This window comes from Nematostella vectensis, chromosome 3 (assembly GCF_932526225.1).
Source record: "Nematostella vectensis chromosome 3, jaNemVect1.1, whole genome shotgun sequence".
Taxonomy (NCBI): Eukaryota; Metazoa; Cnidaria; class Anthozoa; order Actiniaria; family Edwardsiidae; genus Nematostella; species Nematostella vectensis.
The window spans coordinates 1,266,829-1,283,358 of record NC_064036.1 but is presented as its reverse complement, the minus strand read 5'-3'; the positions used below and the strand labels follow the sequence as shown (position 1 = coordinate 1,283,358).

General features: G+C 41.7%; 2 protein-coding genes across 2 annotated transcripts in view; one reads left to right on the top strand and one right to left on the bottom strand.

The window, feature by feature from the left end:
* The window catches only part of LOC5517059 (xanthine dehydrogenase/oxidase-like), a 35,361-nt gene extending 19,254 nt beyond the window's left edge, over nucleotides 1-16,107 (top strand). The window contains exons 34-41 of the mRNA XM_032387098.2: nucleotides 5,390-5,474; nucleotides 5,617-5,660; nucleotides 5,927-6,057; nucleotides 6,269-6,400; nucleotides 7,263-7,386; nucleotides 12,582-12,678; nucleotides 13,022-13,132; nucleotides 15,516-16,107. Of these exons, the coding sequence (XP_032242989.2) occupies nucleotides 5,390-5,474; nucleotides 5,617-5,660; nucleotides 5,927-6,057; nucleotides 6,269-6,400; nucleotides 7,263-7,386; nucleotides 12,582-12,678; nucleotides 13,022-13,132; nucleotides 15,516-15,583 (792 nt within the window). The 3' untranslated portion in view covers nucleotides 15,584-16,107. The remainder of the gene's footprint in view (nucleotides 1-5,389; nucleotides 5,475-5,616; nucleotides 5,661-5,926; nucleotides 6,058-6,268; nucleotides 6,401-7,262; nucleotides 7,387-12,581; nucleotides 12,679-13,021; nucleotides 13,133-15,515) is intronic.
* Nucleotides 7,833-10,323, bottom strand: LOC116621132 (4-galactosyl-N-acetylglucosaminide 3-alpha-L-fucosyltransferase 9-like). Its single transcript, XM_032387100.2, has one exon. It carries the CDS (start codon nucleotides 9,821-9,823, stop codon nucleotides 8,624-8,626), a length of 1,200 nt encoding a protein of 399 aa, XP_032242991.1. The 5' UTR covers nucleotides 9,824-10,323; the 3' UTR covers nucleotides 7,833-8,623.
* Nucleotides 16,108-16,530: the final 423 nt, after the last annotated feature.

The following is a 16,530-nucleotide window of genomic DNA, read 5'->3' as shown; positions in this document are numbered from 1 at the left end:
GAGATAGTTAGTAGTGGCAAGGGTTGGTTGGGTAACCGTAATAGAGATAGTTAGAAGAGACAAGGGTAGGGTGGGTAACCGTAATAGAGATAGTTAGTAGAGGCAAGGGTTGGGTGGGTAACCGTAATAAAGATAGTTAGTAGAGGCAAGGGTAGGGTGGGGAACCGTAATAGAGATAGTTAGTAGAGACAAGGGAACGGTGGGTAACCGTAATAGAGATAGTTAGTAGTGGCAAGGGTTGGTTGGGTAACCGTAATAGAGATAGTTAGAAGAGACAAGGGTAGGGTGGGTAACCGTAATAGAGATAGTTAGTAGAGGCAAGGGTTGGGTGGGTAACCGTAATAAAGATAGTTAGTAGTGGCAAGGGTTGGGTGGGTAACCGTAATAAAGATAGTTAGTAGAGACAAGGGTAGGGTGGGGAACCGTAATAAAGATAGTTAGTAGAGGCAAGGGTTGGGTGGGTAACCGTAATAGAGATAGTTAGAAGAGACAAGGGTAGGGTGGGTAACCGTAATAGAGATAGTTAGTAGAGGCAAGGGTTGGGTGGGTAACCGTAATAAAGATAGTTAGAAGAGACAAGGGTTGGGTGGGCAACCGTAATAGAGATAGTTAGTAGAGGCAAGGGTAGGGTGGGTAACCGTAATAGAGATAGTTAGAAGAGACAAGGGTAGGGTGGGTAACCGTAATAAAGATAGTTAGTAGAGGCAAGGGTAGGGTGGGTAACCGTAATAAAGATAGTTAGTAGAGGCAAGGGTTGGGTGGGTAACCGTAATAAAGATAGTTAGTAGAGTCCAGGGTAGGGTGGGTAACCGTAATAAAGATAGTTATTAGAGGCAAGGGTTGGGTGGGTAACCGTAATAAAGATAGTTAGTAGTGGCAAGGGTTGGGTGGGTAACCGTAATAGAGATAGTTAGTAGAGGCAAGGGTAGGGTGGGTAACCGTAATAAAGATAGTTAGTAGAGGCAAGGGTTGGGTGGGTAACCGTAATAAAGATAGTTAGTAGAGACAAGGGTAGGGTGGGTAACCGTAATAAAGATAGTTAGTAGTGGCAAGGGTAGGGTGGGTAACCGCAATAAAGATAGTTAGTAGAGGCAAGGGTAGGGTGGGTAACCGTAATAAAGATAGTTAGTAGAGGCAAGGGTAGGGTGGGTAACCGTAATAGAGATAGTTAGTAGAGGCAAGGGTAGGGTGGGTAACCGTAATAAAGATAGTTAGTAGAGGCAAGGGTGGGGTGGGTAACCGTAATAGAGATAGTTAGTAGTGGCAAGGGTTGGGTGGGTAACCGTAATAAAGATAGTTAGTAGTGGCAAGGGTTGGGTGGGTAACCGTAATAAAGATAGTTAGTAGAGACAAGGGTAGGGTGGGGAACCGTAATAAAGATAGTTAGTAGAGGCAAGGGTTGGGTGGGTAACCGTAATAGAGATAGTTAGAAGAGACAATGGTAGGGTGGGTAACCGTAATAAAGATAGTTAGTAGAGGCAAGGGTTGGGTGGGCAACCGTAATAGAGATAGTTAGTAGAGGCAAGGGTAGGGTGGGTAACCGTAATAGAGATAGTTAGTAGAGACAAGGGTAGGGTGGGTAACCGTAATAAAGATAGTTAGTAGAGGCAAGGGTAGGGTGGGTAACCGTAATAAAGATAGTTAGTAGATGCAAGGGTTGGGTGGGTAACCGTAATAAAGATAGTTAGTAGAGTCCAGGGTAGGGTGGGTAACCGTAATAAAGATAGTTATTAGAGGCAAGGGTTGGGTGGGTAACCGTAATAAAGATAGTTAGTAGTGGCAAGGGTTGGGTGGGTAACCGTAATAAAGATAGTTAGTAGTGGCAAGGGTTGGGTGGGCAACCGTAATAGAGATAGTTAGTAGAGGCAAGGGTAGGGTGGGTAACCGTAATAGAGATAGTTAGAAGAGACAAGGGTAGGGTGGGTAACCGTAATAAAGATAGTTAGTAGAGGCAAGGGTAGGGTGGGTAACCGTAATAAAGATAGATAGTAGAGGCAAGGGTTGGGTGGGTAACCGTAATAAAGATAGTTAGTAGAGTCCAGGGTAGGGTGGGTAACCGTAATAGAGATAGTTAGTAGAGGCAAGGGTAGGGTGGGTAACCGTAATATAGATAGTTAGTAGAGGCAAGGGTTGGGTGGGTAACCGTAATAAAGATAGTTAGTAGAGACAAGGGTAGGGTGGGTAACCGTAATAGAGATAGTTAGTAGTGGCAAGGGTTGGGTGGGTAACCGTAATAGAGATAGTTAGTAGAGGCAAGGGTTGGGTGGGTAACCGTTATAAAGATAGTTAGTAGAGACAAGGGTAGGGTGGGTAACCGTAATAGAGATAGTTAGTAGAGGCAAGGGTAGGGTGGGTAACCGTAATAGAGATAGTTAGTAGAGGCAAGGGTAGGGTGGGTAACCGTAATAAAGATAGTTAGTAGAGGCAAGGGTAGGGTGGGTAACCGTAATAGAGATAGTTAGAAGAGACAAGGGTAGGGTGGGTAACCGTAATAGAGATAGTTAGTAGAGGCAAGGGTTGGGTGGGTAACCGTAATAAAGATAGTTAGTAGTGGCAAGGGTAGGGTGGGTAACCGTAATAAAGATAGTTAGTAGAGGCAAGGGTAGGGTGGGTAACCGTAATAGAGATAGTTAGTAGTGGCAAGGGTTGGTTGGGTAACCGTAATAGAGATAGTTAGAAGAGACAAGGGTAGGGTGGGTAACCGTAATAGAGATAGTTAGTAGAGGCAAGGGTTGGGTGGGTAACCGTAATAAAGATAGTTAGTAGAGGCAAGGGTAGGGTGGGGAACCGTAATAGAGATAGTTAGTAGAGACAAGGGAACGGTGGGTAACCGTAATAGAGATAGTTAGTAGTGGCAAGGGTTGGTTGGGTAACCGTAATAGAGATAGTTAGAAGAGACAAGGGTAGGGTGGGTAACCGCAATAGAGATAGTTAGTAGAGGCAAGGGTTGGGTGGGTAACCGTAATAAAGATAGTTAGTAGTGGCAAGGGTTGGGTGGGTAACCGTAATAAAGATAGTTAGTAGAGACAAGGGTAGGGTGGGGAACCGTAATAAAGATAGTTAGTAGAGGCAAGGGTTGGGTGGGTAACCGTAATAGAGATAGTTAGAAGAGACAAGGGTAGGGTGGGTAACCGTAATAGAGATAGTTAGTAGAGGCAAGGGTTGGGTGGGTAACCGTAATAAAGATAGTTAGTAGAGACAAGGGTGGGGTGGGTAACCGTAATAGAGATAGTTAGTAGTGGCAAGGGTGGGGTGGGTAACCGTAATAAAGATAGTTAGTAGAGACAAGGGTAGGGTGGGTAACCGTAATAAAGATAGTTAGTAGTGGCAAGGGTTGGGTGGGTAACCGTAATAGAGATAGTTAGTAGAGGCAAGGGTTGGGTGGGTAACCGTAATAAAGATAGTTAGTAGAGTCCAGGGTAGGGTGGGTAACCGTAATAAAGATAGTTATTAGAGGCAAGGGTTGGGTGGGTAACCGTAATAAAGATAGTTAGTAGTGGCAAGGGTTGGGTGGGTAACCGTAATAAAGATAGTTAGTAGTGGCAAGGGTTGGGTGGGTAACCGTAATAGAGATAGTTAGTAGAGGCAAGGGTAGGGTGGGTAACCGTAATAGAGATAGTTAGAAGAGACAAGGGTAGGGTGGGTAACCGTAATAAAGATAGTTAGTAGAGGCAAGGGTAGGGTGGGTAACCGTAATAAAGATAGTTAGTAGAGGCAAGGGTTGGGTGGGTAACCGTAATAAAGATAGTTAGTAGTGGCAAGGGTTGGGTGGGTAACCGTAATAAAGATAGTTATTAGAGGCAAGGGTTGGGTGGGTAACCGTAATAAAGATAGTTAGTAGTGGCAAGGGTTGGGTGGGTAACCGTAATAAAGATAGTTATTAGAGGCAAGGGTTGGGTGGGTAACCGTAATAGAGATAGTTAGTAGAGGCAAGGGTAGGGTGGGTAACCGTAATAAAGATAGTTAGTAGTGGCAAGGGTAGGGTGGGTAACCGTAATAGAGATAGTTAGTAGAGGCAAGGGTAGGGTGGGTAACCGTAATAAAGATAGTTAGTAGTGGCAAGGGTTGGGTGGGTAACCGTAATAGAGATAGTTAGTAGAGGCAAGGGTAGGGTGGTTAACCGTAATAGAGATAGTTAGTAGTGGCAAGGGTTGGGTGGGTAACCGTAATAAAGATAGTTAGTAGAGTCCAGGGTAGGGTGGGTAACCGTAATAAAGATAGTTAGTAGAGGCAAGGGTAGGGTGGGTAACCGTAATAAAGATAGTTAGTAGAGGCAAGGGTTGGGTGGGTAACCGTAATAAAGATAGTTAGTAGAGGCAAGGGTTGGGTGGGTAACCGTAATAAAGATGGTTAGTAGAGGCAAGGGTTGGGTGGGTAACCGTAATAAAGATAGTTAGTAGAGGCAAGGGTAGGGTGGGTAACCGTAATAAAGATAGTTAGTAGAGGCAAGGGTAGGGTGGGTAACCGTAATAGAGATAGTTAGTAGTGGCAAGGGTAGGGTGGGTAACCGTAATAGAGATAGTTAGTAGAGGCAAGGGTGTGGTGGGTAACCGTAATAAAGATAGTTAGTAGTGGCAAGGGTGGGGTGGGTAACCGTAATAAAGATAGTTAGTAGAGGCAAGGGTAGGGTGGGTAACCGTAATAAAGATGGTTAGTAGTGGCAAGGGTGGGGTGGGTAACCGTTATAGAGATAGTTAGTAGAGACAAGGGTGGGGTGGGTAACCGTAATAAAGATAGTTAGTAGAGGCAAGGTTATGGTGGGTAACCGTAATAAAGATAGTTAGTAGAGTCCAGGGTAGGGTGGGTAACCGTAATAAAGATAGTTAGTAGAGGCAAGGGTAGGGTGGGTAACCGTAATAGAGATAGTTAGTAGAGGCAAGGGTAGGGTGGGTAACCGTAATAAAGATAGTTAGTAGTGGCAAGGGTAGGGTGGGTAACCGTTATAGAGATAGTTAGTATAGACAAGGGTTGGTTGGGTAACCGTAATAAAGATAGTTAGTAGAGGCAAGGGTAGGGTGGGTAGCCGTAATAAAGATAGTTAGTAGAGACAAGGGAAGGGTGGGTAACCGTAATAAAGATAGTTAGTAGAGACAAGGGAACGGTGGGTAACCGTAATAAAGATAGTTAGTAGAGGCAAGGGTAGGGTTTGTAACCGTATTGGAGATAGTAAATACAGGCACTAGTAGGGTACATTTTCGTAATGGTTATAGTAAGTAAATGCACGAGTAGGGTAGATAACCGTTATGGGGGTGGCTAATATAGGTAAGGCTTGGTTAGGTATAACAGAGGCACGGCTTTAAGAAACCTAATATGGAGGTAGTTGGTATTGGCAAATAGCTAAATTTATAATTATCATATGGAGTATCTGCACATCTATTGAACATTGCAGGTTGTGCAAGTAGCGGCCCACACCCTTGGGATTCCTGTGGATTACATATCAATCCAGGCGACCACAAGCTTCACAACCCCAAACAGTAAGTCCCGTACACCCGATAAGGTATCTACGCCAGCTACTGCCATCTATGTCATATATCTAAGCCTCCATTACTATGTTCATCATAATGAGATCATATATTTGTACTGCTGGCTTTCATAAATATTGTTTCTTTGTCAAAGATAACCCCACCGGTGGTAGTATTGCTTCAGAGATGGCCTGTAAGGTATGCAAGTACGCTCATGACACTTTCATCTTTGAAAAAAAGAGGGACAGATACCGTCGTTATCAGACTTTTAACTGTTATTTTAAAAACTATCGTTTTTCGAGCACGATTACGGTCGACGCCTTTTTGCGAGGAATCGGGACCCTCCATGATATTTTCTTATATCTGAGAAAAATTCTTATTGCGCTTATAGCAAACCGATAACCCAATGTACTTTCGGGTAAAAACACCATAAGAATATAGAGATTTTTTAATTCATCTCACAGGCCGTACTGCAGTGCTGCGAAGCCCTGAACAACCGCCTTACGCCCATCCGACAGAAGTATAAACCGAAAAACTGGCAAGAGCTCATCAGCAAAAGCTACAGCGACGGTGTGGATTTGTCAGCCAAAAGCATGTGAGTTATTAGTAGAGTAATCCATGTGGGACGATCAAAATCGTTCACACACTATGCTTAAAGTGATAACTTTTCAACAGCTTGTTTACTTGTCGTCTTGTTTGTTTTTAAATCCTGTCTTCATACAATCGAGCCATACTTTTTGATATTAGACCTTAATATTAGACCGTGAAAAATCCTGAATCTATATCGTCCTGGTGTTATGTTGTAGGTTTTTTGACCCGGAGATGTACCCAATTCAATACAGCTCGTACGGTGCCACGTGCACTGAAGCTGAACTCGACGTCCTGACGGGGGAGAGTCAAATACTTCGAACAGACATCCTCTACGACTGCGGCCAGAGGTAGACATTGGGGACTTCGATCAACCACTCTTTGTTATTGTTTATAATTCTATTCCCAAGGAAACCTTAGAAATAACAATCTACGAATGAAGTATGATACGCAATTGACGACATTTGAACGAAAATATCTTGGTTACTGGCTTGAATTAGCCGATGGAGGTGGATTATTTGAATCACTCGGCATTGAGCGGGAGCATAAAATGGCGGCGTGATTGGCATTCTTAAAAACAACAGAAATGCTACAAGAAAATCTTCTTCTGTCCTCATAATAAACCTGACACTACTACCATTTTCCACACGCCAGTTTAAGTAAGGGTTAAATACCGAGGACAGAGGCAGTTCACAGTATAACAGACTAAGGGCGCAGCTCGAATTATCGGGCGAACTGCCGACGTCCGAGGTATTTACCTCGCTTATTACATGATCTATACCTAGTAAATGTTTTTTGTTCATTTCTACTAGTCCTTCATTAGTATTCACGGTTAATATCTATTTTTAACCTCTCCTCATTATTATTAGTTATTAACCTCATTCACATTTAATGAGTTCATATTAAAGCAAGCCCATATTAAATCAAGCCCCTCCCCGTTCTTTTTTCCTATACCTATTATTCATAGGTATTTTAATGAAATGAAGGACTTACAAGAACAATGGAAAAGGTGTCAATTGTGTAATAAAGCCACTTGCTAACCGCGGCAGTATTGCCTTGCAATGAAGTCGTTTGCCAACATTTCCTTTGTCTTGTGTTCAACCGAGCGTAGCAGCGCCAACAATGCTGGCTCAGTTCACATGGATTTACATTATCTACCAGTACAGCTAGGATGTTTCGGTTTCTTAATTTGTGTGTATGTGTGTGTTTTAGCATGAATCCAGAGCTAGATGTCGGTCAAGTAGAAGGTGCTTTCATCATGGGACTGGGACTTTGGCTGATGGAGAAAGTCAAATACAATCCTCAAACTGGACAAGAGCTCACATCATCCACTTGGGTACGGTAATCACCGCTGTTTGATTTGCATTGCATATGTATTGGCCGCTGTTCAAGGGCGCTAGGGACAGAGTTGAAAATAAACAACTAACCGTTTACCGTGTTTGACTAGAAAACCCCGTATATAGGCAAGATATATTTTTCCATCAAATTCTGTTTCTGCCGCCCAGCTTTTTGCAGACATATTTTGCAAGATATTTTAATCAGGCACGAGTCTAGAATCCACACAAATCACAATGCTGTAAATAATTTAAGAAACAAATTTATGATGCCTTTCCATCGATTCTAGCTGATTTCACTCGGTAAATAGGTATTTTTATTATTTCCTGACCGTAAAAAATGACAATCACGCCGCCATTTTATGCTCCCGCTCAATGCCGAGTCACACAAAGCATCCATCCCCATCGGCTAATTCAAGCAAGTATCTGAGAAACATTCAATCAAATATCATTAATAAAGTATCAGACTTTAATCGTGAATGATTATTTGGAATATTACTTGCAAATAATATACGAATCAACACAAGGTTGAAAAGGTATGTTGAACGCCTCTGTGAAACAGAGTGGTTGCTCCGACGAAAGACTAACGCTCGAAACGTCAGCGCAACCACTCTGTTTCACAGAGGCGTTTACATACCTTTTCAACCTTGTGTTGATCCATACCTTGTCTACACCACGCCTACGCAGACCATCTAGTTTTTCTAGTTATAATACTTGCAAATAAACCTTTTTATGTTCAATTAAACAATATCAAAGGAGAAGTTCTCCGTTCACGTCCCGCTGCAGTAGTCTTCCTTCTTCCTATTCTTCCCATTCTTCCCATTCTTTTATCCTTACTACCTTCTATCGAACCGTGGGAGCAAGGTGAAACTTAAAAAAGGCGAGAATAGTGTTCCTGAGCGAAAAAGGCGACAGGATGTTTAGAACGATGAAAAGATTTCTTTAGAAAAGGCAAATAAAAATATAGATATTGATTGGTCATTCTGGCTAATTGTACCCTGGTGTCGCCGGTTCGTGGCTCTTTGGTAGTGAGGGTAGGCAAATGGTTTCAAGTAAATTGGACATGGATTCTCATACAAATTCCCATGTCTTTTTATCTTGCTGCCAAAGAGATTAAGAGCCGCATGTGCGAATTCAAAGAATATACTTGAAAAGATGATCTGCCCTAGTGCGATTTTTTAAGCCTGTGCAAAAAGTTCCAGAGGACAGCGAAACTTAAAGTTTGAAAACCTTTTTCTCTTACCCGCTAATTATGTTTAATAACTTTTCGGATTCCCTATTGCACATGCCTCTGTCCCAGAATCGATCAAGATGTTCATAAACCTTAGGACTTTTTCGTGTGTTCAACAAACTGCACAAATTGCATCCCGCCCTAGTATATGAAAAAGCATTCGCGTTTACTTTGTATTTTCTCTTCCATTGAAAATACTGATTGTAAGCTGTATGGTTCTTATCCAGATACTTGATGTATTCCGAAAGTGCTTTGATATTTGGAAAGTCCTTGATATGAATATAAGACCCTGGAATGGCAACATTATCATTGATTCCTCCCAACACAATGGGCAAGTTGCCACGTTGTATCGCAAACCAGTATTTTTCGGTGGTGTAATCGGGGCATTCTTCATTCTCGAAACTCAATGCGAACTTGAAGCGAAGCATGAGTGCATCGCACTCTTGATTAAAACGTGGACAGGTTGTACCGTCCTGTGTTCGCTTAGGAAACCTCGATGCACAGCCACCGTAGATGTTAACCGGAAGATACTCCGATAGTTTCTTTGCTACGCTATCTCGAAGTTTGCCACAATGGCTCACCCCCCAGACGATTAGCTTGTCCTTTCCTTGTGTAAAATCGTCCGCAATAGACGGAGAAGGCGACGCGTAATATTGTCCGTATGGGAAAAATACGTCTGATTTGGAGGAGTATGTCATTGTCCAGTTAAACATGTTATTAAACTGTGATGGAGGAGGAGTGTTAATAGGGTTTTCCATGATAAAGTAAACCCAGACTTGGGTGACGGGCTTTTTCCTCATTAAATCATTAAGTGTTGTCACAGAGGGCATATCTCTTGCGTGAAATATCACTGCACTACTGTTTGCAAACAGCTTTTTATCAGAAGTCACTCTGCATTTGTAGGGACACGGTTCCTCATTCAGCTTATTCATAACACGTTCGCTAAGAAATGACCAAGACATATCACCAAAGAACCCAGTATAGAAAAGCACGAGCTTTCTTTCTGTTAAGGTGCTTCTGTTTTGCTTGATTGGTGTAGATGCCGCATGTGCTCGAGAAGTATTCAACTTTCTATAAGCGACAGCCTTCATTCTTGGCTGCCGTGGGGTTGTTTCCATCGTTAAAATTAGACCATAGAATGAAACAAATGCAACTAGCACCAGAACAATAATCAACGTGTTGTTCGATATGACTTTGTTTTTTTCCATTTTGATCCACTTGTTTGTTATACTTGTAGTCACGTCTCTTCTCCTCGAATTGATATTTTGGCGTGTATGAAGCCTTTACAATACTTCACGCTTAACAATAACGAAAGGTCTCGCACAGTCAAATTCAATTCGACGTATAAAAGCTGCATTTCCATGGGTACCAGAGGCTCCAAAGCTTCACATCAATCATCGCTTCTCTCAGTCGTTGTCGCCTCTTCGCGGCTCTTGAAGTGAAGCTTGGAGCCACTGGTACTCGCGAGTCAGCGGCTACACGTAGGCTAGTACCTAGGGTAAATCTGGATACAAAATATAATATTGCGTATCAATGACGTCCTCGGTGGGGCCGTTATAGTGATTGTACTTCTTTCGTTCTGTCAGGGGTTTGATGACAATGTAAGGCGTATCCCGATTATCAGGCGATGTTATTTTTTAAAAGTTGGAGACGAAAAATGTCGCCTAACACAAATTCCGAAAAACACACCGACTCGCTGTCAAAATTGTCCCGCTACAGTGACTCAATGTGGTCGAATAAATTAAAAACAATACTCTACATAGAGCAAAACAACCATTGTGTTATATGCAAAACAGTGTAAGAGGGTTTCATGATTTGATAAGCTCACGCAATCTATTCTTCTATTGCACCCTGCATGACGTCTAGAAGCCCCAAAATTTAAATATTTTCAAGTTGGTGTACATCGAATAAAGATACGTTTGCATAAAAGAGAATTATTAGTTTAACAATTCACAAAGATTGAACTTGGTACGATAATTTGTGCCCGGGATATTAGCGATCGAAGTTGCGTCTTCGCTATAGTGAAATATGGCGCCGCCATCTTTGGTAGTATCTCTTTACCTACCAAGATGGCGGCGGAATCAACAAATGCCTTAAGCGCCTACAAATAACAACAATTATGTTCCTTGTACTTAGATATCACCGTAAAAAAAACATCTGAATGAGTTTTAGTGGAAATTGACCACAAATTGTGGAAATTTGACTGTCAAAATAAACGGCCGGCTCTTGTTGCGTGACGCAACTTATGTCATCGATTTTTTCCAGAACAAATTAAATAAACCCTTGCAATTTGGCAAGAAGAATTATTTAGCTTATGTTTCAACAACATTTAAAGCACTGTAGAATTTATTTTTTAAAAGTTGTTGTTTAGAAGTTGTAATATGATCTCAACAGAGAACAATAGAGTGACGTCAGTTACAGACGAAGAGCAATCTTAAACATTCTTCGCTCTCACAGACAAATTTCTTGAATATTCAGCACTTGGTCTGTCTTATAATTTGAATAGCACCAATGATATCCGCAGCTTCTATAGTATTCACATTCCCACGCGTGACATGTCGTGACGTGTCGTGTCGTGACGTGACATGTCGCCTGCACGTCTGCTAGTTTAGCCACCCAGAGAGACGTTATAGCGCGCGACAAATCTTGTGGGAGCGACAGAGAACTGTTTTTCGGATAGTTTAGAAAAATTTTCGTGTCGCTCGCTACATGTTTCTGGCGAAGGTTAAACTATGGAACATTTAGGAGACATGTCGCACGCTACATGTCGGGCTCGACATGCCGCCTAGACTAGCCAGGCCTTTATCTTCGAACGATACCGACGAGAAATAATCACACGATATGACCGGCCTGGGCAAGAGAACATGCTGATACAGGGCTATCCTTCCGTAGGACATTGACATTTCAAAGGCCGGACACATCTCAAGCAGGACAAATCTCAGTCCGGACAAATATCAGGCCGGACAAATCTCAAACCGGACAAATCTCAGGCAGGACTAATCTCAGGCAGGAAATCGGGCAATCACCCCGACCAAACAAAAGCTGATAAGTTTGTTAGGGGTATCGATGGGTAAATCCGAGACTTGCCGAGCCCCGCGTTTCGGAATCCAAGCCCGAGAATTTTAATTTCGGAACCCAAGCCCGAGACTTTTGTCAAGTTTTGGAATCCGAGCTCGAGCTTTTACGAGCTTGTTTTCGAGTAACTTGCTCGAGGTATGGAATAAACATGAGTTGAAACAAAATGAGTGCCCCTACTCCGAGATCGCGTTTAAAAATCCGTTTTTCTACCGTCTGGTAGAAAAAAAAAACGAGGCTCTGAGACCCTTTGAAATTTTTGAAACAAAAAATGAGACAAAACGGTAAAAAACGCCGAGATTCAGAGACTTTGCGAAATTTCTGCGAGACTTTTGAAATTTCGAGGTACCCGTCGCAATTAAACCTTTCACCTGGTGTGACATCCATTGACAAGGCGGTAGGAACAGAGTTTGATAATAAACCACGAAATTCCCTCTAATTTGGCTGAAATGTGCCTTGTTTGCGACGCGCTCTCCGTGTTTGACTAGAAAACCCGGTCAAGTTAATTTTTCTTAGTCGGGCACGTTTCGGCTAGCGCGCCGGGGGCAGTTGCCACGCTATTGGGTAGAAGCTCAGATTACGCAACGTAACTTGACAGGGTTTTCTAGTCAAACACGGAGAGCGCGTCGCAAACAAGGCACATCCTAAACATCCTACCTTATATGATCTTTTTTGACCTTTTACATAAGTACACAATTGTGGTATGTATCATAACCTTACTCCCAAAAATGAACTCCTTCCTTCGTATTCTCTGAAGGTGCCCCTTCAAAAACCTCGAGAATCAAAATGCGTATTTAGAAGCTTATAATGCCGCCCCGTATGTTTCCAGATTTGGCGTATAATGGATAGACTGAGCTGGTCGAACAATTCCTTGTATCTTCTTGCTTGTAGGAATATAAGCCACCAAGCTCCAAGGACATCCCTATCGATTTGAGGGTCACTCTACTGAAGAAAGCCACAAACCCACTAGGGATCCTTGGATCGAAAGGTAAGCGGGGTTCATCTTTATCAAAAGAGCAGACACAATAGGAACAATAAATAAATCAATAGAGGACGATTAGATAGAGGATGATTCAATAGAGGACGATTAGATAGAGGATGATTAAAACCATTAAAACCAGCCACCCTCCAAAACCACAAACACAGCAACAAAGTAGCGACAAGCATCAACAACAACAACATCACCAACCAAAGGCACAAACACACAGCATCAACAACAACAGTACCTCCAACAAAACCATAGCAACCAGGTAGCGGCATCAACAACAACTATTGCATCTACAACGACTTCGCCTTTTGTCAAGAACTGTATGTAACAATTTTTCCTTCAGTTGTGGGTGAGCCTCCGATGTGCATGGCCGCCTCTTGTCTGTTCGCCGTAAAGCACGCCATCCAAAGCGCGCGAGAAGAGATTGGCAAAGACAGTGAATATTTTCCATTGGGTAGGCCTTTTGATCTAGCTTTCTGGTTTAACAATCTAAAGGTATTTGGCAAAGCAAATATCATTTACCTCTACTAGGTAAGCTCTAATTTTGTTTTAACCATCTACTTTCTTCTAGCTTTGATAACCCCGCAAAAAAAATGACAAAATAAGTTGTATTTCGATATCTTCAGTTGGTTGGCGGTTAACGTTTGGGATACGCTTACTGCTGAACTTCGCTTTGTATTGGGGGGTTTCTCAGTGTCTGTGGGGTATACGTCTGGAATCTGCTTACTGGTTGTACTTCGATGTGTCTTCAGTTATTTTTTAGTATTGGTGAGATACACCTATTTCACAAAAGGTTGTCAGTGCAAATGGCGAATGGTAAATGGCTAATGGCTACTATTTTTTTGTGAAATTAGAGGTGTTAAGGTGTTATATAAAGTCCAGCAATGTCAGAGCCAAGCATTGGTAACCTTTAATGGATAATTGTTTTGATTTGTCCATATTCTTGAGACGCATGGTTACTTTCGGTCGTACAACTCCCATTTGCCAATCGCCATTTGCCATTCGCACTGACAACCTTTATTGAAATAGGTGTACACGTTTGGTGTACGCTTACTGGATGTACTTTTGATACGTCTTCACTTGTTTCTCAGTGTCGGTGGGGTATACCTATGAAATACACTTACAGTACGATGACCAGTTCCGTATCACTTCATTTTAAAATTGCAGGTTAACAAACCAACAATCGTCAATGGGCTTTCGCTCGCGTGTCGCTAACAAATCCTTATTGCAAGAAACAAAACGGTCTGATAGAATGTTTTCAAAATAAATGCCACAATCCACACAAATACTAAAACGGCAAAATAGACAACATGTAAAAATGTAGAGGATAAGGTAAGCCTAGAATTGGGTGATTTATTTTGATAATCTTCGTGAACGAGAGCTCAACAAAAAGCCGTTTTTATTTTACAAGAACAAAATGTAAATGCTACGGCCGCCAATGCGTTGTTGTCGTTCTTTTAAGAGTTCTGCAATAACAATCCCATTGTAAGTTAGCCAGCTAATGATTTAACTATGGTTAATCTTGGCAGTTTTTTTATTTATCCTCGCATATTGATATATCAATCACAGTCTCAGTAATTATTTTAATATAGAATAATATTTTATCGAGCGCTAACAATATTAGTGAGGTTGTCTTTAAAATGAAGTTCTTTATTCAGCCGAATGACTGAAATAAAAGGCCCACATAATAAAAATTAACCGTTTAGAATTAATATTACTGGGATTAAATGATTAATTGAGAACGGGATAATCAAGTTAATCCTTTTCGCGGCTTTATATCTGCAGTCAAACCAAAAACACACTATGGGCACAGGGTGATACGTAACTATTCCCACGTCCTCCGGGAAGCACGAAAAACTAAAAGCAATGTAAATAGAAAAAACCGCATCAAGTCAGAAAAAAAAACCATACACTTTAAGAGACATTCTGTCTTCTGAGCATTCGTATAAAAATTAGGACATTTTTGTTAAAGGAGGTATTGTTTTAATCTGACTTTCGAGACGCGGGTCAGTTCACTGTGCAAGTAAACGCCGCTCATTTGAGCAACAATTATGAAAATCGCTCCGAAATAATGATACTTTCTGTCTTCAGTTGTTTTCCAGTGGGGTGGCGTTATACGTTTGGTATACGCTTACTGGTTTTGTTATAGGTTTGGTTTACGCTTACTGGTTTTGTTATACGATTGGTATACGCTTACTGGTTTTGTTGTACGTTTGATATACGCTTACTGGTTTTGTTATACGTTTGGTATACGCCTACTGGTTTTGTTATAAGTTTGGTATACGCTTACTGGTTTTGTTTTACGTTTGGTATACGCTTACTGGATTTGTTATACGTTTGTATACGCCTACTGGTTTTGTTATACGTTTGGTATACGCCTACTGGTTTTGTTATACGTTTGGTATACGCTTACTGGTTTTATTATACGTTTGGTATACGCTTACTGGATTTGTTATACGTTTGTATACGCCTACTGGTTTTGTTATACGTTTGGTATACGCCTACTGGTTTTGTTATACGTTTGGTATACGCTTACTGGTTTTATTATACGTTTGGTATACGCTTAATGGTTTTGTTATACGTTCGGTATACGCTTAATGGTTTTGTTATACGTTTGGTATACGCCTACTGGTTTTGTTATACGTTTGGAATACGCTTACTGGTTTTGTTATACGTTTGGTATACGCCTACTGGTTTTGTTATACGTTTGGAATACGCCTACTGGTTTTGTTATACGTTTGTATACGCCTACTGGTTTTGTTATACGTTTGGTATACGCCTACTGGTTTTGTTATACGTTTGGAATACGCTTACTGGTTTTGTTTGTTGGTCACCAGATGGTCCTGCTACCGTGGACGCTGTCCAACAAGCGTGTCTTGTAGATCCTGCTCAGTTTTCTCTTTAATATGAACCAGGCACAGGAGAGAAGACTCAAAAAAGAGATCGCAAATGCATTATATTATACCCAGAGACAAATGGAGCCTATTTACTTAGAGGATTTTAGACGACCAAACGACACACCATGTATTTACTCAAAGCAAAGTGAGTCGATTTACTCTTACTGGACTACATGACCAAAATAAGTCTCATAAATACAAAATTCTTTCAAACCATACTATAGAGTAGAGACAAAGTAGAAATATAAGTAAAAGCGCAACAACAACATCACCAACCAAAGGCACAAACACACAGCATCAATAATAACAGCACACCCACGAAAACCACAGCAACAAAGTAGCGACAGTATCAACAACAGTACCCCCAACAAAACCATAGCAACCAGGTAGCGGCATCAATAACAACTATTGCATCTACAACGACTTCGTCTTGTGTTAAGAACCATACTATAGAGTAGAGACAAGGTAGAAATATAAGTAAAAGCACATGTAGGTAAAAATTTTCAAATGAAATAAACTGAATATTTTAAGACTGGCGATCTCTGTTTTGATATACATTTAAGAAGGCAAGGGTTAAATCGAAGGCTTAATTCCATATTTAAGATGTTTACTCTCTTGACTCAGTTACTCTTGAATCGCCCAAAGCAATGAATACTATGTGTGAATCAGTATTATGCGGGAGCAGAGGTGCGGGCGGGAGAAAACAGTTGCGAGGGTGAGCAGATGTGTGGATGGGAGCAGATGTGTGGATGGGAGCAGAGAAGCAGATGTCTGGATGGGAGCAGATGTGTGGATGGGAGCAGAGAAGCAGATGTCTGGATGGGAGCAGATGTGTGGATGGGAGTAGATGTGTGGATGGGAGCAGATGTGTGGATGGGAGTAGATGTGTGGATGGGAGCAGATGTGTGGATGGGAGCAGAGGAGATGTGTGGATGGGAGAGGAGCAGATGTCTGG

Coding starts and splice junctions, on each gene's coding strand:
- LOC116621132 (XM_032387100.2), bottom strand. CDS start 9,823: ATGGAAAAAAACAAAGTCATATCGAACAACACGTTGATTATTGTTCTG.